This window comes from Pseudorca crassidens, chromosome 18 (assembly GCF_039906515.1).
Source record: "Pseudorca crassidens isolate mPseCra1 chromosome 18, mPseCra1.hap1, whole genome shotgun sequence".
NCBI lineage: Eukaryota > Metazoa > Chordata > Mammalia > Artiodactyla > Delphinidae > Pseudorca > Pseudorca crassidens.
The window spans coordinates 4,624,525-4,649,126 of record NC_090313.1 but is presented as its reverse complement, the minus strand read 5'-3'; the positions used below and the strand labels follow the sequence as shown (position 1 = coordinate 4,649,126).

The 24,602-nt window shown below is 40.4% G+C and overlaps 1 protein-coding gene across 1 annotated transcript in view; it reads left to right on the top strand.

Annotated features, from left to right (window-relative positions):
- The window catches only part of MYO16 (myosin XVI), a 427,770-nt gene that overhangs the window by 6,568 nt on the left and 396,600 nt on the right, over positions 1-24,602 (top strand). Inside the window, 1 exon segment of the mRNA XM_067712857.1 lies at positions 18,648-18,911. Within this exon segment, the coding sequence (XP_067568958.1) occupies positions 18,648-18,911 (264 nt within the window).

The following is a 24,602-nucleotide window of genomic DNA, read 5'->3' as shown; positions in this document are numbered from 1 at the left end:
CCCCTCCCTCCCTCCTCCCTCCCTCCCTCCCTCCCTCCCTCCCTCCTCCCTCCCTCCCTCCCTCCCTCCTCCCTCCCTCCTCCCTCCCTCCTCCCTCCCTCCCTCCCTCCCTCCTCCCTCCCTCCCTCCCTCCCTCCCTCCCTCCCTCCTCCCTCCCTCCCTCCCTCCCTCCCTCCCTCCTCCCTCCCCCCTCCCTCCCTCCTCCCTCCCTCCCTCCCTCCCTCCCTCCCTCCTCCCTCCCTCCCTCCCTCCCTCCCTCCTCCCTCCCTCCCTCCCTCCCTCCCTCCCTACCTCCCTACCTCCCTACCTACCTACCTACCCATCGTCTACCTTTTATATCTATATCTATCCTTCCTGTGTCATCAGTTGTGAAGTAACAAACCAGAGTTGAAGCCTATGTATAAAATGATACATCAGTATAGTATATATCTATTGTTCCACATTTGACTGTACTGTTCACGTATTCCACTTTTATACAGACTCTTAGGAGTGTCAAGGCTCCGTGTGCCCTGCCGGTCCATCCAGGATATATCTTTGCGCATTTCTGCAGTGTTGACCTTGCATTATTAAAGGCTTGTCATTATATCTGGAGGGTTCCACACCCACGTCCTTACCTGGCATCTGTTATGCTAATGTGATACGTTCCCTTCTGTAGGCTCTTTGGTGAATGAAAGGGGACTCTTTATACTTTCAATGGTTGACTCGCACTTAGTGTCCTGGAGGGGCATAAGCGTGCTCTGGCACCTAAACTGAGCTGGGTGGATTAATTTATTTTCATTTTCCTTCTGTCTTATTCATTCAGTAATTCAGATATTAATTAATTCAAGAAATATTTTTGAACTCCTAGACTTTTCCAAGCACTGATCTAAAGGCTAAGGATACAAGGAGAATAGAGCTAGCTCACATCCCTCACATTTTGAAATTCCCATGCCAGTGATGAGACAGAGAGTAAATAAGTAAACAGATGTAGATAAAAATGTTTGGGGGCTTCCCTGGTGGTGCAGTGGTTGAGAGCCCGCCTGCCGATGCAGGGGACACGGGTTCATGCCCCGGTCCGGGAGGATCCCACATGCCGCGGAGCGGCTGGGCCCGTGAGCCATGGCCGCTGAGCCTGCGCGTCCGGAGCCTGTGCTCCGCAACGGGAGAGGCCACAACAGTGAGAGACCCGTGTACCGCAAAAAAAAAAAAAAAAAAAAAAGTTTGGTATCAGCAACTGATGTGAAGAAAATTAAAAAGTTTAAAGATCTCATGGGTGGCCTGAGAACAGAACAATTTTAAGGGACAATTTTAAATAGGTGGTTAAGGGACAGCATCTCTCAAGAAGTGACCTCTGAGTGATTGAATAAGTGAGGAGGTGGGATGTGAAGATGTGTGGGAACAGTGTGCCCAGCAGAGGGAACAGCAGGTGCAAAGGCCCTGAGACAGGGATGAACGTGGTTCGTGTGGTTGATTCAGAGAATCTAGGCTCTCAGAAATCAACTGTTTTGTTTAAAGTTTCATTAATACTTTCCAAACTTAGAAATAAATACTTTCAATGTTCTTATTTATTTTGATGTTCTTATCTACTCAAGTTAATATCCCATAATTCCACTTACCTCTACTTCCAAACTTCTTAAAAAAGTTCTTTGTGTCTGCCTCTCAAATGTCTTGCCACCCAATTACTGCATTTTAGCTTCCATACCATCATTGCATTGAGATGTCAAACTCTCTTTTTTCTTCCCCATTTATCTGAGAATATTTGTCTAGTTCAGCTCAGCATGAGTCAGTTACAAGGATACTTTCTTCCAGGAGCGCAAAATGCAGGAAGACTTAGGAGGTTAGAGATGGTCACCTCTAAAAGGAAAAGGATAGAAAAGGCAGTTTGTGGACAGAGATGTGGTCTCAGAAAAGTCGTTTGCTTTTAAGATAGGAAATACTTGAGTAGGTTTTAGTTCACTGTATCTAATTCCTCATCTTGGTAAACTCAAATCCATCTATGCCTCCACACTTGCCGTCATTAAGGCTATGTGTTGGGGCTGTTTTGTGTTTTAAAATCTTCGGGCATAGTTTAATCGCTTGAGAAATGAAAATAATGATAACAACAACAATAATAACGTTGACGGCAATGCAGATTTAGAAGAGCTTTGACAGAAAGGAAACTTTGTTTTTTCATCAGTTGTCATAAATCAATTCATGCTAGAATAGTACCTATAGTATCATTGATTGTTACAGGAGAAGGACCCTTTTTGTGCCCTGCTTTGAAAACTTCTGTTCCAAACCACAGTTGCATTATGTTTTCCTTTCTAAGGAGAAAGCATCGTACAACTGCAGAGTCCATTTAAATGATTCTTACACTGTTGGGTTTTAAATTGACTTCTGTCTTTAGAAAACTACCCACAGCTGCTTATGGACAGTTCAGTAAATATGTTATCTCCACAGATAGTTGTGGTTAAAAAGGCTACTCAGGAGCTTCCCTGCATCATAAAGCGAGATGATAAAATGCAAAAGGGAAATTATCAGTAGCCCCTCTAGAACGGCCCTCAGTTCTGTTTAGTTCAGCTTGGAAAGGTCTTTTGCTCCTAGGATGTGGTCGAGGGAAGGATAAATAAGAGGCAAAAAAGCTTCAGGGTCTTTTGAATAAGGAAAGATGAAAGAAGCTTGAATTATTTATTATCTGGAAATGAGGAGTGACAGGAGAGACAAATACGAATTAATGAATGGTTTTGTGGAAATCAGTTGACTGTTCTTCAATCAGGAAATAAAAGAGGAAACGCTCACTGAAGTGAGCTGAGAACAAATATGAGATTGATGAAGGGTGCCTCTTGGTGCGTCCTCTTTTAATCTTATAAAATTAAGTCAATTCTGTGGAGCATAACGGAGGGGAGAAAACCATTTGGAGGCTGAATCGTTTCCTAAATTTCTAGTTCATTGTTATTTATCTGAATAACTTTACTTACTAGGTTAGCTTTGGGGGGACTGAGTTGACACCATTTCCCCAGGGCACTCACTCATTTGTCCGTCACGCATTCTTCCATCTCTGCTGTCAGCACTGGGTACTGGGTACGTACATCCCTCGGTCAAGGTCAAGGCTTACCTACCCCAGGTCTAGGCTGGATCTGGAGGCCCTCAGGCAACAAAAGACTGATCCTTACAACAAACCTGGTTTAGGTTAAAACCAAACTTACATTAATAATATTGGACACATATTCATGACACAGTCATATTTGTTAAATGAAAATGAGTGATCAGTAGTAATCAGTTCACATAATGACTGTCATTAATATTCTGTAACAAAGCCATGTTTTCACAATTTTTGTCTTTATTTTCCCAGTATCCACAACAGTCTTCTCTGCTGAAATGGCCTCCAAACCTTGTGAGGTTTAGTATGGACGCCCCTTATTTGGGCTTTTCTTGACGTTCAGGGATCTCAATCTTGCCCACCTTTGGTGAGATTTCCTTATACTACCTTCACCAGCAAACCTCCCACAGAATACGGGGCACTGTCTGAGTTACCAACAGTAATTCTGGGGGAAAGACCTCCAGCTTTCTGCAGTGCAGACACACCAAGTAACAAAGAACAAAGACCCACAGGGACAGGATCACAGGAGGACAGTAGCTCAGGAGGCTGGGAGCAGCAAAGAGGACGGGATTCAGCCCCAAAGGACAGTGGAACCCAACACTCCCCATCTCACCCTTTATCCCCTCTCAGTCCTTGCATGCCTCCACCTTGACCCCTGCTGACCACGTGAAGATGGAGGAACAGGAAAGGCAGAATCAGAGACTCTAGGCTTCCGAGTTCAGACTGAACAGGGCGCAGGGATCTGAGGGTTCAAGAGGAGGCAGGAAGCCCTTCTTAGGAGTGTTTCCAAGGTCGAGTACTCACTCCCAGCCTCACTGCCGCTCTGCCTAAGACTCAGGCTGACTGTACGTGACCCGTGTCCAGGGCTCCATGTATTTCCTGAATCCCCAGTTTGTGATGCCAAGTCTGTACGAGGAGAAAATGTTAGTTCCATGAAAGGAAAGAAGAAAATTAGAAAGAGGAGGGGCTTTTCTGTTTGTTTGCTTTGTTTTATCTGGGTTTTAGTGGCACATGTGAGGGAATTTTTGTTCTCCATCTTGAGCATAGCACATTTGGAGCACATACCATGAAGCTTTCTGAAGTTTGGAAACATATTATTGTAAAATAAATAATCTATAATAAATATCCAATATAATATAAAGTTGAACCTTTCCTCTACTGTGGAAATAAGGTGCACATTCATGGCAGAAGAGAAAGGAAGTGTATGGGTAAAAGGAATGTATCGTTTATCAGGAAGGAAGAAAAAATCTTCACGGACTAGTATATTTTATGAGTCTCTTGGTTGCCATCGACAGAAAATCCACTCGTAATAGTTTAAGTACGAAAGGGAATTCATTGGCTTTCATATCTGGAAAATGGCCCATATACCTGGAAAGTCTAAATTAAAGTGGCTTCAGGTACTGCTGGATCTGGGATCTGGGGATTTAACTGCTATTATTGACTCTCTCTGTCTCTATCTCTTTTTCACCTCTTTCTGTCTTTGCCTGTCTTTCTCTACCTCAGAAAATATGAGCCGTATACCTACTTTCCAGTGAGTTGATATTAAAACAATGACTGGGTCTTTTTTTTTTTAAAAAAAAAATCTCCGAGTGTCCATCTAGCAAATCTCATGGAAGGATCCTGAATTGTCCCTCTAGGACCGTATCCCCACACTAGAACAGTCACTGATCCTCAGTGTAGCGGCCATTGTGATGGACTCAACCTAGGTCATGTTTTCAATTCTGTGGGCAGTTAAATTGGACAACCTTTTTAATTCCCCACTAGGACCACATGAAGTGAGTTAGGAGAGTTGAAGCCCAGAAGGAGGGCTCCCAGAAGAAATGATGGGCCACGCTAGGTAGTTAATGATACTTTCAGATTTCATATAATGGAGTAGCCAGAAGACAGAAATGAAGATGGAAGGTATGTAAAAGTCTGGGGTTAATTTTGTACAAGGCATTAATTAGTAGTAACCTTCCATGGGCGAGGTGGAGCCTTTGATGATGGGTATATACGTTTTGACTAGTTGTAATAGCTATACCCTTATTGTGTGTTAGTTCTGAGATGAACATAATTTTGAAAAGTCTTCCCAGCAGGATGGAGCAGTGAGTGACCAAAGCCAAGGTTGTTTAATGTGATAACTAAGGCTTGGGACAAGGGCAGTGATCATTTTGGACACACGGATGTTTATTTATGAATTGTACTCTTTGTTCTGACATAGGTTTTCAACTGACATTGAAGAATCTCTTTCATCTGTATATGTCTTACACATTAACGTGAAGGGCAGTGGTAATCACTTAAAAACACAAAATATAACCTAGAAACTTACTTAGCCTAGAAAGGTTAATAGAAATTTTAGCATCCGAATTTTCCCTAAAGTTTTCCCTTTAAGAAGAAAGGGGAGAACCAGACTCTATTAAAGCCAAAATTAAATATTAAATGTGAAACTCATATTTCAGGGTTGAAACTATTTTATACCAAAATAATGTCAGATATCAAATATTTTACATCAAACTAACATTTTAAATAGAAAAATTTGCAAGACTCAGGAAAATGATGAAATAAAAAAAATTATTTACAGCCATGAAATTAGAGTTGTATGGACACATACACAAGCTTTTGCATTAAAAAAAAAGAAATTTAAAGAGGAGCTATTAACATTACTAAAGCACACATAACGTGTGCTCATTGATCTTGACCTTGAAGTACACAATGTTCATTTTAGAGTGCTGTTTCAGGACTCAGACTAAGGGCATCCAGGAAGCTGCATGACTGACCGGTGGGGTCCCTGAGCCAGTCACAGCTTCTGTTTCCTTAGGAGGGAACTCGTGTGTTGAAATTGGCAGAAATCCCATTCTAAGACAGTCTGAACACCAGGGAATTTGTCTATTAAACATATCACCTGGCAGGAATAGAGTGAGCTGAGCCTCTTCCGACCAGAATTGAAGATACTGACTAAGGATGAAATGTGTAGGTGTGGATTCAGAGCAGAAGACTTTTAAAATTTGAGGGCCCCAAGATGTGTAATTGGGGGTAAAGGGTCTAAATCTATTGTGTTGATTATGAGTCCAAAGAGAGCTTCTCTCTTGGGCTACACAGGCATTCAGCCTTCTCTGAGGCTGTTTTAATGTCACGGCATTGCCCTTTCTTGGAAGGGTTAGGGCAGTGATTTCAGTTCCAAATCTCGGAGAAATCCAGTGGCAGGGACATTCAGGAAAAGACAGGGTTTGTTTTCAGCAGTATGGCAGGGCGTTCCAGGCTTCTGAGAACAGCGTCAGTAGGCAGTTCTGATCTTAAAGAGGCTAGACTTCCCCAGAGAAGTTCTCATTAAGTGTATATGATAAGAGTTGACAGCCAGAGATGGGGCTGTAAGCCACCTGGCTCTGAAGATCCTGAGTGTAGCTGAGTTGTCTCTGAAAAGAAGCCTGGTCATTCAGTGCTCTAGGTATCAGGGTAAACCAATGTGCTGGATATCAGCCCATGGGCATGAATGCGGGACTATTGATGACACAGGACAGAGAATTCATGACGTGGTACCCTCCATGAACCATGGATTTGATGAAACATGCAGGTCCACTTGGATAATGAACCAGGAACATCATCACCTTAGGGTGACAATCTTCAGTTTTATTATTTCCCTGGAACAAGTCCTGAAAAGAATTATGACTGTAAACCTATTTCCACTGAAAAGTTATTTATCATAATCAAATCACTTGTTATTAAAGAAATATGATAAAAATATTAAAAGTAGAAAAGTATAGATTGGTGTGTAAAAAATAAATATACTTTAGAGTGCGCAGTAATTTTTGTGTCCTGTGTATTTGCTTCATTTCCATTTTCATTTAAAGAGAAAACATTTTTTCACATTCTTTCATTAGAAAAGTATGCCTTAATAATTGGATGGAAACCCCAGAAATGGCCTCTTGATACATAAATTAAAACATAAAATAGTGAGATGAAAGGTATTGTTGATTTTCTTGAGAAGAATTTAAATTATTTAAGTTTATTTCTCCATTTTTCAGAGAAGTGTTTCAGTGCAGGGTTATATGAGACAGGCATTGTCGACCTAAATCCTGAGATATTTTAGGGCATAACATCTATATCTTCCCCAAATATAACTTCTTTGTACTATTTTTTGCTCTGCAAAGAGCGATATGGACCTGCAGCTTGATTACTAGGATGTTAAAATCTAGCACTTTTAAAAAGACTTCCAAGCTTTAAAAGGGTGGTTTTTTAGGGTTCTGGGGGAGTATGTTGAAATTGATTATACTCTTGTCTTTGAAAATCCTCACTGTTCCTTTGTTTCATTGTCATTGTATATGCAGTAAAGATATCTCTGGAAGCATGTTATAACAATTGATTCTGAGAATGAAATTTCTGCTAGGAGAGTTGTTGGGTGCATAGATGTAATTGTGTGTGTGTGTGTGTGTGTGTGTGTATGTATGTGTGTCTGTGTGTAACACCTGTGTGTAAGCATGTTACTCTCCTTCCCAGGCAACTACCTTCCTGGAATTCGTAGAAAACATTTGTGTAAAGTGGAATCAACAATAAGTTTGCAAGTAAATTTTTCACAAAATACTTAAACTATGTGTATGTTTTTAAATCTCCTGTGATGCAGTGCTTTGTGTCATCTTATTCTCTCTCTTTTTTTCTACTTCTTTTATTGTGGTTAAAAAAAACTATAAAATAGAATTTACCACCTTAACCATTTTAAAGTATCCAGTTCAATAGTGGAAGCATATTCACATTCCTGTGCCATAGATCTCCAAAATGTTTTCGTCTTTAAAATCTGATTCTCTATACCCATTATACAACAACTCCCTCTTTCCCTCTTCCCCTAGGCCCCTGGTAGCCACCATTCTACTTCTGTTCCTGAACCTAACTTGGATCCCTCGCCCAATGTGCAGTAAAGTCTACCTACTGACACCAGGTTGTGGTGAAGGAGAGTATAGCCTTTATTGCAGGCGCCAAGCATGGAGAATGGGCAGCTCATGCTCAAAAGACCCAAACTCCCCAGTGGCTTTCAAGGAAGGGTTTTTAAAGGCAAGGTGAGGGAGGGGGTCTCAGGGTGCGTGATCAGCTCGTGGACAGTCTTCTGATTGTTGGTAGTGGGATAATTGGGTGGTATTTTGGGAGTTAACATCATTAACCTTCTGGTTCCAACCAATCTGGGGTCTACAGGCTTGTGGTCAGCATGCAGTTAACTTCTTCCACCTGGTGGGGCTTTTAGTGTCTGCAGAACAACTCAAGGATATATTATCTCTAGCCCTTGAGGAGGAACTAAAGGTCCTATTATTATTTTGTCTTGCTTAACTGTTTTGCTTTGTTTCTACATTTTCTCACTTCTCCGATTAAATTTATTCTTTGGGACTCAGGGAAGGCGTATGGCACTAAAGCTTCTCTATAAACAAGAGGTGGGGGACACTGGGGGAGGGGTCTGTCTCCTGGAAGCCCCCTCAGGGTTCTGCTCAGTTTCACTTTGTTTCTATGAATTTGACTACTTCAGATGCCTCATATAAATGAAACCATATAGTATTTGTCTTTGGGGGACTGGCTTATTGCATTTAGCATAATGTCCTCAAGGTTGATCCATTTTATAACCTATGATAGGATTTCCTTTCTTTTAAAGGCTGAATAGTATTCCATTACATGGAATATACTTATATATATTCCATATATATACATTTTGTTTATCCATTCATTTGCCGGTGGACATTTAGGTTGCTTCCACCTCTTGGCTATTGTGAACTGTGCTGCAGTGAATATAGGTGAGCAAATATTGTTTGAGATCCTGCTTTCAATTCTTGTCGTTTTATTCCCAGAAGTGGGATTGCTAGATCATATAGTAGTTCTATTTTTAACTTTTTGAGAAACCTCCATACTGTTTTCCATAGAATCTGTACCATTTTACAATCCCACCAGCAGTGCTCAAGGGTTCCAATTGCTAATTGCTTCCACATCCTTGTCAATACTTCTTATTTTCTGGCTTTGTTTTGTTTTCTTTGGTAATAGCCATTCTAATGGCTGTGAGGTGATATCTCATTGTGGTTTTGACTTGCATTTCTCTGATGAGTAGTGATTTGGAGAATCTTTTTATTTGCTTTTTGGCTATTTGTATATCATCTTTGAAGAAAAGTCTGTTCAAGTCCTTTGCCCAGTTTTAAATTTGGTTATTTGATTTTTGTTGCTGTTGAGCTGTAAGAGTTCTTTATTCTTTTTATATTCTGGGTATTAGCCCCTTATCAGGTACATGATTTATAGGCATTTTGTCCCATTTTGTGGGTTGCCTTTTCACTTTGTTGATTGTGTCCTTTGTTGTGTAAAAGTTTCTGTTAGTTCCGTTTGTCTATTTTTCATTCTGTTGCCTGTGCTTTTGGTGTCACATCCAAGAAATTATCACCAAGTCCAATGTCGTGAAGCTTCTATGTTTTTCTTCAATGAATTTGGTAGTTTTAGGTCTTACGTTTAGGCCTTGAATCCATTTTCTGTTAATTTTTGTATGTACTGAAAAATAAGGCTCCAACTTCGTTCTCTTGCACGTGTGTCTTATTATTTTTTGTGCCGCTATTATTTCTAGTTTTGAACACGTACATCATTAAGTATGCTCAGTGTGTATAGATTCTGTATCTATGAAAAAATTTTTTCCTTTTGGAGTAAACCACAAAAATTAATAGAAAATTAAAGTAAATATAGGAAGCCTCATATGTCTTAGATTGCATCCCCTAGAAGCAGATTCTGAGGGGGAGATTCAGGAGCACATCACAGTCTGTTGAGGGAATGCTCAGCAGGGAGAATCCATCAGGGAGTGAGGGAAGCAGGGCACGGAGCAGACAAGAGTAGAAAAGCCGTGTAGTCTTGTGTAAAGCCTGTATTCACCTCAATTCACTTTTCTCTAGGGTGTAAGTCACATCATAGGGTCGTTTCCCCTTGGGTCAGCTGGGCGTGTTTTTGGACCTCTGTGGAGGGCATTCAGCGACTATGGCTCATGGTATGTGGGTAGAGTCTTCCACTCCCTGGGAGACTGAGCCCAGCAGAGAACTCTCCAGGGAAGAGGACCAGCCAATACTCAGAGCAGCTGAGGATACAGGTGTACCAGCCAGGGAAGGGGACCTGGACAGGGCACCAGGAGCAGTGTAGCTTTCTTCTTCTTTGCCAGTACTGACTCGTGTTGACCGTAGTTCTGAACTATCAGTTCTAATAGCTGAGTCATAGAATGTGTGGGTTTTTTCTGTGTAGGTAGCAGTGTTTACAATGATAACTGATTTTTTCCTCCTCTTATCCATGTTTTATGTCCATTATTTCTTTTTCTTTTTTTCTATGTTGAGTAAAACCTTCATTTTGTGGTAGAATATAAGCGATGATAGAGGGCCTCCCTTTTCTAAATTTGAAACAGAAGATAAAGTGGCAACATGCATTCATAGATGTTTTAAGATTAGCCATCCTTTCATTCCATTAACAAATTGCACACCCCTGGGTTCACTTTGCTAATGTGCACACAGGCTATTTGCATGTGTGCGTATAATGAGATTGATCTATACCCCTTTTTTTGTGATGTCCTCATTTAGTTTTGATACCAAGTGTATGTTAGTCTCAGAAAATGAGACACTTTCCATCTTTTCCATCCTCTAGGAGAGTGGAGGAGACATGCATGCTACCCATTCCTTAAGGGGCTGTAAATCATTTGGGCCATGGTTTCTGTTTGTTTAGTTTTTTTCTTTTGCTGATTAGATTGTAACGATTTAATGTAATGATTATAAATCTATTCAAGTTTGTATTTCTTCTTGAGTCATTCTTGATAAGTTATATTTTTCTAGATATTGTCCATTTCTCATGTCTTGTCTTATCTTTGTTCTTTCCTTATTTCAGTTTTATTCATTTATATCCTCATTTAATTATTTTCTTCTTTTTTGTTGAGCTTCTTTTATTGTTCTTTTCTAACTACGAATCAGATAGTTTTCTCATTGATTGTAAGACTGGATTCTTTTCTGACATATACATTTAAAGCTGTAGATTTATTTATATGAGCTAGTTTAGTTTCATCCATGAATCTGATACAGACTTCCTTTCATCAGTGGTTGGTTCTAAAAATGTATTATTTCTATCATGTTTTTCTACTTAAACTATGCTTTATTTAGAATCAGCTTTCAAGTTTCTTAATGGGAGGTGCGGCTTCATTTCTCTGGTTGAGATGGAGTTCTCAGCTGGGTTAAGAAAATGCCTGTCTAACTTCACTTCTTCACTGTTTGTTGAAATTGGCTTTGCTTTGCTGCCTAAGACATAGTCAATTCTGTAAATCATCCATGAATTCTTGGAAAAAAACTTTTTTCCCTGAAAATTGGATGCATGGTTCTACTGATGTCCTTTAGATCAAATTATCTATGCCTTTACTCATTTTTTTTTCTGCCTGTTGAATCGAGCAGTCATGGAGAGAGAAGCACAAAATTCTCCCACATTGAGTGTGCCATGGCCACGTGAAGATTTTGATTCTAATTGAGATGAAAGCATTTCTGGTAGTTGTACAGTAGAATCATTTCAGGAGTTCATTTCCTAGTTCCCCTAACTTATTTTTTATATTTTTGGTTTGCTACAATATAAAGTCCTGAAGTCAACACATTGTGTGGGACCCTCCAAAGCCAAAGCACGGGGCTACTAAAGTTTTTAATAGATATTGCACATTTATTTCTGAATATAGATCTTGGCTTTTTCCTTTACGTGTTTGATCTGCTGGCTCTCAACGTTTGTCATATGGAGATGCACATTTGCAGAGTGGGGACTTCTGGCTGTGATACATGTCTGTACATTTTTATCTAGAATTGCAGGGCAGTCACATGTATAGGCTTCTCCTTCCCCACCCTCACCCCCAAAAAAGTCACATTGTAGAGCAGGAAATCCAATACGTGGTAAACTTGGCTACACTGTGTCTGACCAGATAATTTTGTGAGGAAAAACAATTAGATGAGAAGTATGGTGTCAGTGTAAAAACAATTAGATGAGAAGTATGGTGTCAGTGTAAAAACAATTAGATGAGAAGTATGGTGTCAGTGTAAAAACAATTAGGTGAGAAGTGTGGTGTCAGTGTAAAAACAATTAGATGAGAAGTGTGGTGTCAGTGTAAAAACAATTAGATGAGAAGTATGGTGTCAGTGTAAAAACAATTAGATGAGAAGTGTGGTGTCAGTGTAAAAACAATTAGATGAGAAGTGTGGTGTCAGTGTAAAAACAATTAGATGAGAAGTGTGGTGTCAGTGTAAAAACAATTAGATGAGAAGTGTGGTGTCAGTGTAAAAACAATTAGATGAGAAGTGTGGTGTCAGTGTAAAAACAATTAGATGAGAAGTGTGGTGTCAGTGTAAAAACAATTAGATGAGAAGTGTGGTGTCAGTGTAAAAACAATTAGATGAGAAGTGTGGTGTCAGTGTAAAAACAATTAGATGAGAAGTGTGGTGTCAGTGTAAAAACAATTAGATGAGAAGTGTGGTGTCAGTGTGAAAACAATTAGATGAGAAGTGTGGTGTCAGTGTGAAAACAATTAGATGAGAAGTGTGGTGTCAGTGTGAAAACAATTAGATGAGAAGTGTGGTGTCAGTGTGAAAACAATTAGATGAGAAGTGTGGTGTCAGTGTGAAAACAATTAGATGAGAAGTATGGTGTCAGTGTGAAAACAATTAGATGAGAAGTATGGTGTCAGTGTGAAAACAATTAGATGAGAAGTATGGTGTCAGTGTAAAAACAATTAGATGAGAAGTATGGTGTCAGTGTGAAAACAATTAGATGAGAAGTGTGGTGTCAGTGTAAAAACAATTAGATGAGAAGTGTGGTGTCAGTGTAAAAACAATTAGATGAGAAGTGTGGTGTCAGTGTAAAAACAATTAGATGAGAAGTGTGGTGTCAGTGTAAAAACAATTAGATGAGAAGTATGGTGTCAGTGTAAAAACAATTAGATGAGAAGTGTGGTGTCAGTGTAAAAACAATTAGATGAGAAGTATGGTGTCAGTGTAAAAACAATTAGATGAGAAGTATGGTGTCGGTGTGAAAACAATTAGATGAGAAGTATGGTGTCGGTGTAAAAACAATTAGATGAGAAGTATGGTGTCAGTGTAAAAACAATTAGATGAGAAGTATGGTGTCAGTGTAAAAACAATTAGATGAGAAGTGTGGTGTCAGTGTAAAAACAATTAGATGAGAAGTATGGTGTCAGTGTAAAAACAATTAGATGAGAAGTATGGTGTCAGTGTGAAAACAATTAGATGAGAAGTATGGTGTCGGTGTAAAAACAATTAGATGAGAAGTATGGTGTCAGTGTAAAAACAATTAGATGAGAAGTATGGTGTCAGTGTGAAAACAATTAGATGAGAAGTATGGTGTCAGTGTAAAAACAATTAGATGAGAAGTATGGTGTCAGTGTAAAAACAATTAGATGAGAAGTATGGTGTCAGTGTGAAAACAATTAGATGAGAAGTATGGTGTCGGTGTAAAAACAATTAGATGAGAAGTATGGTGTCAGTGTAAAAACAATTAGATGAGAAGTATGGTGTCAGTGTAAAAACAATTAGATGAGAAGTGTGGTGTCAGTGTAAAAACAATTAGATGAGAAGTATGGTGTCAGTGTGCCCTTCTGTAAGAATAGAAGTGATAAGCATTTATCTACTACACCTTGAATTCTGGATCTGATCCTAGTATTATACATGATATTCCTGCCAACTGTCTAATGGCCCATTAAACAGTTTCATTTAACGACAGCAAAAATATTGAACATCTCCAGAGACTCAAGAATAAGCAGTGGATAAAACACCCCAAGTTCCTGACTTTGTGGTGCTTATAGATAAACGAGAAAATATGTACGTTTTTTAGTAGACAGCGTTAGTATTGGTATGAGTATAATATGTATTCTAAGTATAATAATTGCTATTGTAGAAGTGTAACTCAGACTGATAAGTACTAAAGGGGAAAACGTAGCAGCAAATAGGAATTGGAAGTTTTATCAGGGGACATTTGCAAATAGATGTAAAGTGGGAGCCTGTGGGAGCCTCATGAAAAAGGGGGTTTTGAGTGCAGACCTGGGGGACAGAGGGTGCTAACTGCACAGTCTTCAGCTGTCAGAGCGAGAACATTCCAGGCAGAGGGAAGAGAAATGCAAAGACCTTGTGTCTGGAGAATTCCAGAAAATAAAGAGGAGAGGTATCATTGAAGCGCTTTGTGGGAAGTGCCTTTACCTCTCTCTGACTCTCTTTACACATCCCGTGTATGCAATAATTGGGGCGCATAGATCCTCATAATATATTCCTAACAGGAATAATTACCATTCATTGAGTCCTTTGTGCCAGACATTGCTTTTTTGCAAACTTTCTCCTAGTTTTAAAATATCCCAGAAAGCCTGACTTATTAATTCCTTTTTATATACTAAAAGAAAAATCTTAGAATTCTTGAGTACTTTGCTCCAGGACATAGATAGAAAATGCTGTATCTAAGATTGGAATCCAGTTTGAATTTCACTAGTTTTTGCACTGTGTAACATTGCCATCTATGAGCAGCTGATTTTGATGATTAAGCCATTTAAAGTGTATGGGTGTTTATCTACTTCCTATGGAAACTCAAACTACAAGTTGGTTAAATCAGTCAAACATCCCGAGCAAAGGTTATTACATATACGTCGTTATTTTCTCTTGAGAAGTGGGTAATTCTTGATGCTGTTTGCTTCAATCACGCCTTGGAAATCATGCTGGAATATCTTTCTCCAAGTATTTGTTTTTTCTGATGCACATACAACCCTTGATTCTCCCACGCGGGGAAGGTGCAGTGGTGTTCTGAAGCCGGCCTGCCCTGATTCTGGAGGGTCCCATCTCTGAGTTTAGTGATGTCACGTGGTCGGTTTTAATTGGCCATGCCCAGAGTATTTGTACCATGATGCTAGGCAAATGCACGATAATTCAAAGATTCCATTCCCACCCCACCAGAGCTGATTGTTAAAAATTCACCAGCTCTCCACTCGGTAAATAGTAATGGAGTAGTCTTCTCATTCAGAATTCTAGAACATTTTAATGTTTCCTTCATCACCACGTAGCACTGTGAAGAAAATAATTCCTCAATCAACAGCATCCTCTGGGTAGGGCGCTGCGGTTGTCACAGAGTTAAAACCCCAAATGTCAGTGGTTACACACAGTAGAAGTTAGTTTCTTGCTCATAAGAAGTTATGATAAGGGCTGATGCGTGGAAGGCACTTGGAGGAGCCAAGGCTCCATCACCGTCACCATCTGGGTAGGTGGCTCCCTCAGGCAGCAAGCTCCTGGGCACCAAGCTGGCAGAAGTGACGGAACGTGGCAAAAGGCATGTATTTGGGCATTTTTCATGAGCCTGGTCTGGGAAGCTCAAAAATGAAGTCCACTCACATCTAAGGAGAAGAGAAAACTGGTTTCAGCTAGTCAGTCTGCACGACAATGAAAATATGCCCTATCTTAATACATGCGTCTTAGTCATACTAATGAACTCATATTACTGTGAGAAAGAGGTTTGAATAATGTTGAAGTTGTATTAGTTCATGTGTGTTTTTTCCTAGGCAAAGAGAGTCAAAATAGTGGGATAAGAAGTAGGATAGTCAGCAGGAAGAGCCCCCGGTCAGTAACTGGGCAGGCGGAACCCCATCAACCCGTCGCACAGCTGGAAACCAGTGCCTGCCCAGAACTCCTGTCCCAGGAGCAAACTAGCCTGGCCCAGTTCAGACGCCTGTCCTCCGCCTGGGCCGTCCAGATTATCACCTGAGGAATTAGTTCTTGTTGTTCTTAGTGCCCTGGTGATGAAATTCTGTAGACTGAGTAGACTGCCTCAAAACTCTATTTCTCATAACTCTGCTATTTTTAGTGTGCTGTCTTAGAGATCCGTATAGCACATATACACGACATAGCTGATCCACCCATAATTAGCCAAAAGGAAGTCAGAGTGCCCAGTGCATTTTCAGAATATAAAATACATCAAAGTTTAGACCATTTAAAATCAAAGCATGTGGAATTATTTAACCAACAGTGTGTTAAACATCAATATTTTATATATGTATGGATTTGAAATTTGACAGCCCTGGCTTTTGATTTTCCAGATCATAAGAAAATTAATTTAGGAACAACCCTCTGTACTTCTGTTTGAGGGAGGAGAGGGATTGCTCAATGAATCACCAGCTATATCCACAGACGCCTCAAAAGTTAATTGAAAATTTCACCATGAGACCTTTCTTTAAGAGCGAAAAGCGAGAGGCCTGTTGGCTTTATTAGATTAACCTCCCTCTTGGACTGCACGCTGATAAGCACAGGATGCCCTGCGATGTCATTTGTTTTACCTCTTTAGGCTTTTCAGTGGCTCCAGTGATTCCCTGGGCGCCCACTGACAAACCTGGGAAGTCACAGTTTCCTGAGCATTCAAGTTAATAAATCAAACCCAATGATATTTTCTAAACAGGTTTGAAAGTGGAGTGTATCTCCTTTCCATTATTAATGAGCCCTCACAGACAGTCATACTCCACAGCAATTTGTCATAATTTCAGAACCCCTGGTGTCCCTTTGTGTTCGGGTCACTGGGAAGGGAACGTTCTGTGAGTAGCTGTCTGATGCTTCTAACACCACTCTTGCAAAGACTGCTGAAGAGTTTTATGAAAACATATGATTCTAAAACACTAAGCTTTTGTCAAATGCTAATGAACAATGAAAACACAGTTCCCCAAGTCTGCTGCTCTCCCCTCTCCATATGTATACACATATATATGTAAAATCTGGCTTTCAAGAATCACTGTCTTTTATCTTGTCTTTGTCTTGAGCCTTTATGGGACATTTACAACTTTATCATGGTCTTGGACAAGTCACAGCCTCCCTCAACCTAGTTTTCTTTGCCTACAAAACAGGGATGGTTATGCCTGGTGTTTGCGAGAATAAAGTTTTGCCAAGTGTCAAGCGAAATAGAAATGAAAATAGCATTGTCACAATTTGCTGTGCTGTCAAAGGAATAGAGCATCTTTCCGAAGATGAAGTAGACCCTCATGGTACGATCTTTCCAGATGTGGCTTACAATCAGCCACATTTTTGTGCGTGCAGAGTTACTTTTACTTGCCGGAGACTTATACCAGATATATCTTAAGAGAAGAACATACACACGGTTATCTGAACCTGTATTTGTGAGCCACATTCTAGAGTGTTCAGTGGTTCAACATTTATTTTCTGCCAATAGTAAAATTTTAATGTAGTGGTAAATATAGTGTTGTCAAGCCCAAGTTTGTGTGCCTGATGCCCAGTGAGGCCAAACAAGTCAGAGCTGGAGGAGCGAAGTGTTTATTGCAGGGCCAAGCAAGGAGAACGGGTGGCTTGTGCTCAAAAGACCCAGACTCTCCAGTGGGTTTCAGGGAAGAGTTTTTGTAGGCAAAACTTGCAGGGAGGTCTGCTGGGTTGTGTGACCTTCCTCTGATGGTTTGGTGGGGAGGTAACAGGGTGGTGTTTGGGAATCTCAGTCATCAGCCTTCAGGTTCCAGCCAGTGTGGGTTCCACATGCCTGTGCTCAGCCTCAAGGTACCATCCTCCGTCTCTGTGTGGGGGCTTAGTTCCTGTAGAAGAACTCAGAGATACGTATCAGATTGTTCTGTATATCCCCTCAGGAGGAACCAGGACCCTGCCCCATCCCTGCACTGTTCTTTCTGGACTGCCTTTCCCTTGTTTCTGCATTCCCTCACTCGTCTAGTTAGTAACTGCTTGAAACGCCCTTTGGAACTCAGGGAAGGTCTAGGAGGCTGAAACCTCTTTCCTACAAACAAGAAACAGGGGACACGGAAAGGCTTTTGTGCCCAGTAGGGCCCCACAGGGTTCTGTCCAGTTTCAATACGAGTTTGTACAATTCCATTACAGGTGCTTTGGGTGGTGTTTATAGGAAATAGAAAGGGATGATTTTCAGGTCCAGGACAGACAACTCACTTTGCTAATCACTATATTCATAAGACAAAGGCTATGACAGCAACAATTCCATACACACAATTTTGAGTTGCCAAGAGAGAAATCTCTCTTCCATTGCACAGTCTTTATATTTAACCATCATTAGGTCTTTTAGGAATGCATGTCACTGATGACAAGGAAAAAGGCTCAGCAATAAATTGTGGAAAATGATCACTGTGTCATATAAACAATTGATGGCATACATATGTTCTGTTACATTAGGTTAGCAGAGTCATCACGACATGGAAAACCAATTTTATGAGGCTGTTCTCCAAAACTTGGAATGGCTTTCTGCCAAAATTTAGCATGTAAAGTTTAGTTGGCATTATTCAGTTAGAAGGGGCTTAGTGCCATGGTAAAGCATTTAAGCCTTTGGTAGAGATTTAAAGAAACAGGAAAGGATGGATTGTTAGTAATTATGTTGAGCAAAATTACCCATCTATATCTGTGTCATCTGTTTTACTACTATGCAGTCTTGGGTAGGACATCAACTCTCTTTGCTTTTCCTGCAATCTCTAAAAAGTGTTTGTATTAGTTGTCTAGCACAAAGAGGACTGAATGGGTTTCCAGCTTGAGTGATGGGCGATGCTTGCAGTGCTGCTATGTTGGCTGTAGCAGTAGGTCTAGTGACTTTTCCATTGTGTTTCTTTCAGGTTGCTTTCAGCTATGTAACATTTTTCGATCCCATGAAATGGAAATTGACCAGTGCTTGCTGGAGTCCCTCCCCCTGGGCCAAAGGCAGCGGCTGGTAAAACGCATGCGCTGTGAACAAGTCAAAGCCTACTATGAAAGAGAGAAGGCTTTTCAGAAGCAGGAGGGGCTCCTGAAAAAACTGAAGCGTGGGAGGAATCAAAAAGTTCATTTTAACCTTGCTGACATGATACAGGATGCGATTATCCACCATGATGACAAAGAAGGTAACGACAAGAAAATCGTTTTCTGATGTAGTGCTTCATATTTTTGGTTTGTTGTTTTTTGGTGGGGAAGTGGGAGATAGAATTTCTTTTAAATATTAGAGGTTTCTTTTAACTGTCTGAAATATTCAAGAAAAAATTACTCGTTTCAGTGAACATAGTTAAAAGTCCCAAGTCTCCTCGTAAAAGTGAAAAAAAGGCGAAATTTTCGTAAAATCGTTGTATATGGTTTTTAAAGAATTACCTGCCTGAAAAGCAAGTTGTTGATTCAAATCGATGATGAAATTTTTTCCCAATGAAATTGTTTCCTTGATGATGAGATCGTGTTGTGAAATTTATTATTTCATACCTGGATTTATATATAGTGGTGAAGTCACTTCCCCCCAAAACTCTTAAGAGAGAAGAATCAGTCGGCTTATCCCTTAAAGTTGGTTGGCTTGTTGTATCAAATTTTATTAAGCATACTCAATCCAAATTTCAGTTGCCTTTACAAGATTATGAAGTTTCTTGATTTTTGTGTATCCTTTTGTATGAATTTTGTTTGTTTGTTTTTAGAATGTACTTTCCAAAGTTCTAATGTGAGAGACTTTCCAGCTGTAGGTATAAATGTAGAAAGCTTCAAAGAAGCAAATATATGTTAATTTATCTTAATTGGCTCTAAAATTACTGGTTGAGTTAATCGAAAGCAGATATGCAAAGAGTACAGACCCATGACCCATGAACTACATTTCAAAATCAAAATCTCTGAAAAACAAGGGTTTTTTTTGTAACTTGGGTGACAGTGGCAAAGTTGTCCCAGAGCTATTTATATTTTTAACCTGTCCAGTCTGCAAAAATAATAAATTTAGTAACATGGGTCCCAAAGCTTTCAACAGGAATTGTGGATCTAAGAAAACTGACAGCCCATCCTATACAATAATAGCAATAATAAGAAGACAAAAGTAGTTCTTTTTATGGTTTTGTGTGGGCATGCTCGTCAAACTAGAAGACTCTGAGAAGCTCTGAGATTTTTTTTTTCTTAAAATGGAATGAGTGGCAGAGAATCTCCTGGCTGGAAAGGACCTAAGAGATCACGTCGTACAACCTCTCCTTTTATACGTGAAGGAACTGAGATGCAGCCAAGGTACCACATCCTCTAGAAAGCTGTCCCAGAGCACGTTTACCTCCTATTTTATTATTCTCTTCTCACTTATAGCTCTTCGTTGAATGGCCATCTGCTCTGTGAAGCTATAAGCCCCTCGAGGGGCAGGGGACTGTCTGTCAGGTTCACCACACCCCTTGCCCCTTCCAGGACTTTCCAGTAGTGTGGAGGGAAAGAGTGAGCAAGTTTACCCAGAGGTAAACTAATTGTTGTCTCTAACTGTCGGAGGAATCCTAAATTAGAACGCAGGTGGATTTAAGCCCTGTATCGATTTAACAGTAAAGAAACAACAAGAAAATATTTACAAAGTTATAAAAACTTCTGTGTAAAATAACTACAGGAGAAGAATAACACCTAAGTTAGTGTTAAAAAGAAATTAAGCATAGTAAAATAGTAAGCCCAGAGAACAAGAGGAATCTATTGTATATTATATTGTGTTATGTATTATAATATTTTGCAAAGACACTGAAGTCATAAAATCTGAGTTAATACTTTTTAAGGAGTTGCTATAGGCTTGGAACTGGGTGTCACTTGGGTGACCAAAGAGCAGGAAGAGAGATGAATCCTATCTTCAGAAAGACTCCAGTCCAAGTACAAAGAGAGAAAAAACCTCGATAAAATAGAAAACAATAAATGAGTAGAAATGAAGTCTGGTGGAAGTGGAGGAGTTAGGCAAAGTTTTTTGGTGACTGTGATTTTTGAGAAACTCTGATGTTGATGGTTGCTTAGAGCTTAGATCTTTGAAGGAAGGAAAGAAGAAAACCGTTGGGCAGCAGTGCAGGTGAACAGCTGCAAAGAAGTGAGAGTCCCACACAAGGAGGGTCTGTCTGACAGGAGTAGAAAGTGAAGATACTAGCTGCAAAGGTGGTTTAAAGTAGATAACTTCAGTGGGGATGCTTCAAGTCTGGTCTTAAAGCAGAATGCAATGGGAATGATCGTATAGACCTGAGAAGAAAATTCATATGCTACAAATGGTTTTTAGCAAAGGTTAACCAGGGATCAATACCCGTAGGGATGCACTGAAGGGTGAGAATGAGAACCGGAAGCAAAGACACCCACGAAGAATCCATTGATGAAATGTTAATGGAGTGAGCTTGGTTGGGGTAGTAGCAGTGGGAATTGGGGCAAAAGAACAGACCCAACAGTCATATTCCATGGGAAAAGTACACTCATTCATCAGATATCTGCTGAGTCTTTCTTATGGTCCAGACAGCTATGAATGGAATAGACAAAATTGCTACCTACACGATGCTCAGCTGTCTTGTGTGGCTGACCACAAATAAAAAGATAAAGTTGAACATGTAGTTTGGTAAATAATGATAAATGCTGAGGAGTCCACAGTTACCTCCTGAAGGTATATCAGGGAAGGAGCTTTTCAGGTGAGGTCAGAGCCCCTGCTGGAGAAAGCAGGGTGGTAGGAGCAGAAAGAGAAGAGCCAGACCACAGGGAGGCTGAGAGGGTCATCAAAAGGACTCTGGCTGTTGTCCCTAGTGCCTGCTGATGCCATTGGGAGATTTGAGCAGAAATCAGACCTGGTGTCACTTAGGAGTTAACAGAAGTAACCTGGCTGCCACATTCTGAACTGATTGAAGGATTTTGAAGGCAAAAGCAGGGAAACCGGTCGGGAGGCTCTGTTGATAAATTCAGCAAGAGTTGATGGTGGCTTGGACCAAAATGGAACAAGGATGTGGTGAGAAATAGTCAATTTGGGGGTATATTTTTAGAATAGAGCTGACAGGAAATGCTAATGAACTGGTGATTGGGAGTATAATAATTTTCTATTGCTGCCATAACAAATTGCTACAAATTTAGTAGCTGAAAATAACATAAATGTATTATTATATAGTTCCGTAGGGCAGAAGCCTGGTGTGGGTCCCACTGGGCTGAAATCAAGGTACCATCAGGGCTGCTCCCTGTTTGGAGTTTCTAGGGGATACTCTGTTTCCTTGACTTTTCCAGTTTCTGGAGGCCACCTGCATCCCTTAAATCTTTGCCTCGTCCTCCATCTTCAAAGTCAGCAACGGTAGATTGAGTGCCGCTCATGGTTCGAACTGTTGTTTCTTTCCTGTCCTTGCTTGCATCTCCCTGACCAAATCTTCTGCCTTCCTCTTCCACTTCTAGGGACTCCTGTGATTGCATTGGGCTCACCTGGATAATCCAGGGTGATCTCCCTGTTTTTAAGGTCAGCTCATTAGCGCTCTTAATTTCCTCTCTCCAGATAATGTAACATACTCACATGCATAATACCAGAGGGCAAAATTCTGGAATCAAAATCCTACCTGCCTTTTTAAGGAACCTCCATCCTGTTCTCCATAGTGGCCCAGCAATCCCACTACTGGGCATATACCCTGAGAAAACTGTAATTCAAAAAGAGACATGTACCACAATGTTCATTGCAGCACTATTTACAATAGCCAGGACATGGAACCAACCTAAGTGTCCATTCACAGATGAACGGATAAAGAAGATGTGGCACATATGTACAATGGAATATTACTCAGCCATAAAAAGAAACGAAATTGAGTTATTTGTAGTGAGGTGGACAGACCTAGAATCTGTCATACAGAGTGAAGTAAGTCAGAAGGGGAAAAACAAATACTGTATGCCAAGCTATATATATGGAATCCAAAAAGAAATGGTACTGATGAACCTAGTGGCAGGGCAGGAATAAAGACGTAGACATAGAGAATGGACTTGAGGACACGGTGGGGGAAGGGTAAGCTGGGACGAAGTGAGAGAGTGGCATGGACATATATACACTCCCAAATGTAAAATAGGTAGCTAGTGGGAAGCAGCCGCATAGCACAGGGAGATCAGCTTGGTGCTTTGTGACCACCTAGAGGGGTGGGATAGGGAGGGTGGGAGGGAGACGCAAGAGGGAGGGGATATATGTATACATATAGCTGATTCACTTTGTTGTACAACAGAAACTAACACAGCATTGTGAAGCAATTATACTCCGATAAAGATGTATTAAAAAATAAAATCCTGCCTGCCACAGGGAGTGAGAGGTTCATGGGTAATATCAAGTTTGTTATGCCCTGAACAATCAGAAAAGCTAAATGCTCTTAACTGTGTTAGGGGTGCCTCTAGGAAGTGAGAATAAGAAAGGCGGTGTCGTGTTGGCTGGAGATACAAACTTGAGACACAGGAACATGTAAGCCCAACGATTCTATAATATCACTTAGGGAATGAGTTTAGATAACATTATAGGAAGAACAAGGACTGAGTCCCAGGGAATTCCAATATTAAGAATTGAGTGAGATGAGGTAGAACTACCAGAAGGGGGAAAGGAGAAAAATGAGGTGAGGGTGCTTTTTTCTTAGAGCTAAATGATAAGAAATTTTCAAGGAGGAAAGAGTGATCAGCTATTTCCAGCGCTCCTGCTTAGTCCCACGGGAGGAAGACTGAGACTTGACCACTATGATTAGAAATACGGAGGTGATTAGTTTTGGTGCATTGTAAAAAGCAGAGATCTTAAAGGACTGAGTTCTAACAGAGGGGAAAACAGAAATGGACATGGAGAATATACAGAGCTCTTTAAAGGAGTTTTTTTTTTCAGTTGACGTATAGTTGATTTATAATGTTGTTAGTTTCAGGTGTACAGCAAAGTGATTCAGTTATACATATCTATATATATCTATATATATATATATATATATATATTTCGAATTATGTTCCCTGATAGATTATTACAAAATATTGAGTTCCCTGTGCTATTCAGTAGGTCCTTGTTGGTTATCTCTTTTTTATCTAGTAGTGTGTATATATTTATCCTCAACTAATATATCCCTGAGGAGAGAAATGATAAGGGACCCCTACAGAGGGAAGAGAAATCAGGGGTCTTTTTAATGATGGGAGAAATAACAGCTTGTGTGTATGCTGAAAAAAATAATTCATCTGAGAGGGGAGAACCCGTGGCATCGGCATAGGGAAGAAAATTGCTGGAGTGAGGTCCCTGAGTTTGCAGATGCTGATGAGATCTGAGACCTAGGTGGAGGGTTTGCTTTAGCTAAGACCAACGATAGCAGTAGTTCTCAGCCCTGGCTGCATGCTTGGGTCATCTGGGGAGATTATATTTTTAATTTCAACATCTAGGCCCTACCCGGAAAGATTCGGGTTCAGTGTGTTTGGAGTGGGGCGAAGGCAGTTTTCAAAAACGTCTCAGGTGTCGTGGTGCCCAGAGAGGGTTGAGAAGTTCCAGTCTAGGGTCCTGGGTGGAAGGATGTGGTGACGGGTGCTCATGGAGGCTCTTCCTGCATCATACGCTTGCTGATGGAAGAGCTGTGGCTGTCAGCTAAGAGTGGGGCTGGGGAGGAGGAATTAGAGCTTAAGGAAAGAGGGGAACATGGAAGAGTGGGGGGGATGAATGGACCAGAGAGAGACAGTATAAAAAAAGGACTTATAGGTAAAATTAGATCTGAACAAGAAAAAAGAACGATCACGGGTTGTCACGGCCTCTCCATTTCTTAGTTTTTATTCTTAACTCTCTGATTTACTACCCTAAAATTTTCCTGTAGCTCCACGTTTTGCTTGGTCTAGTGACCCATGTA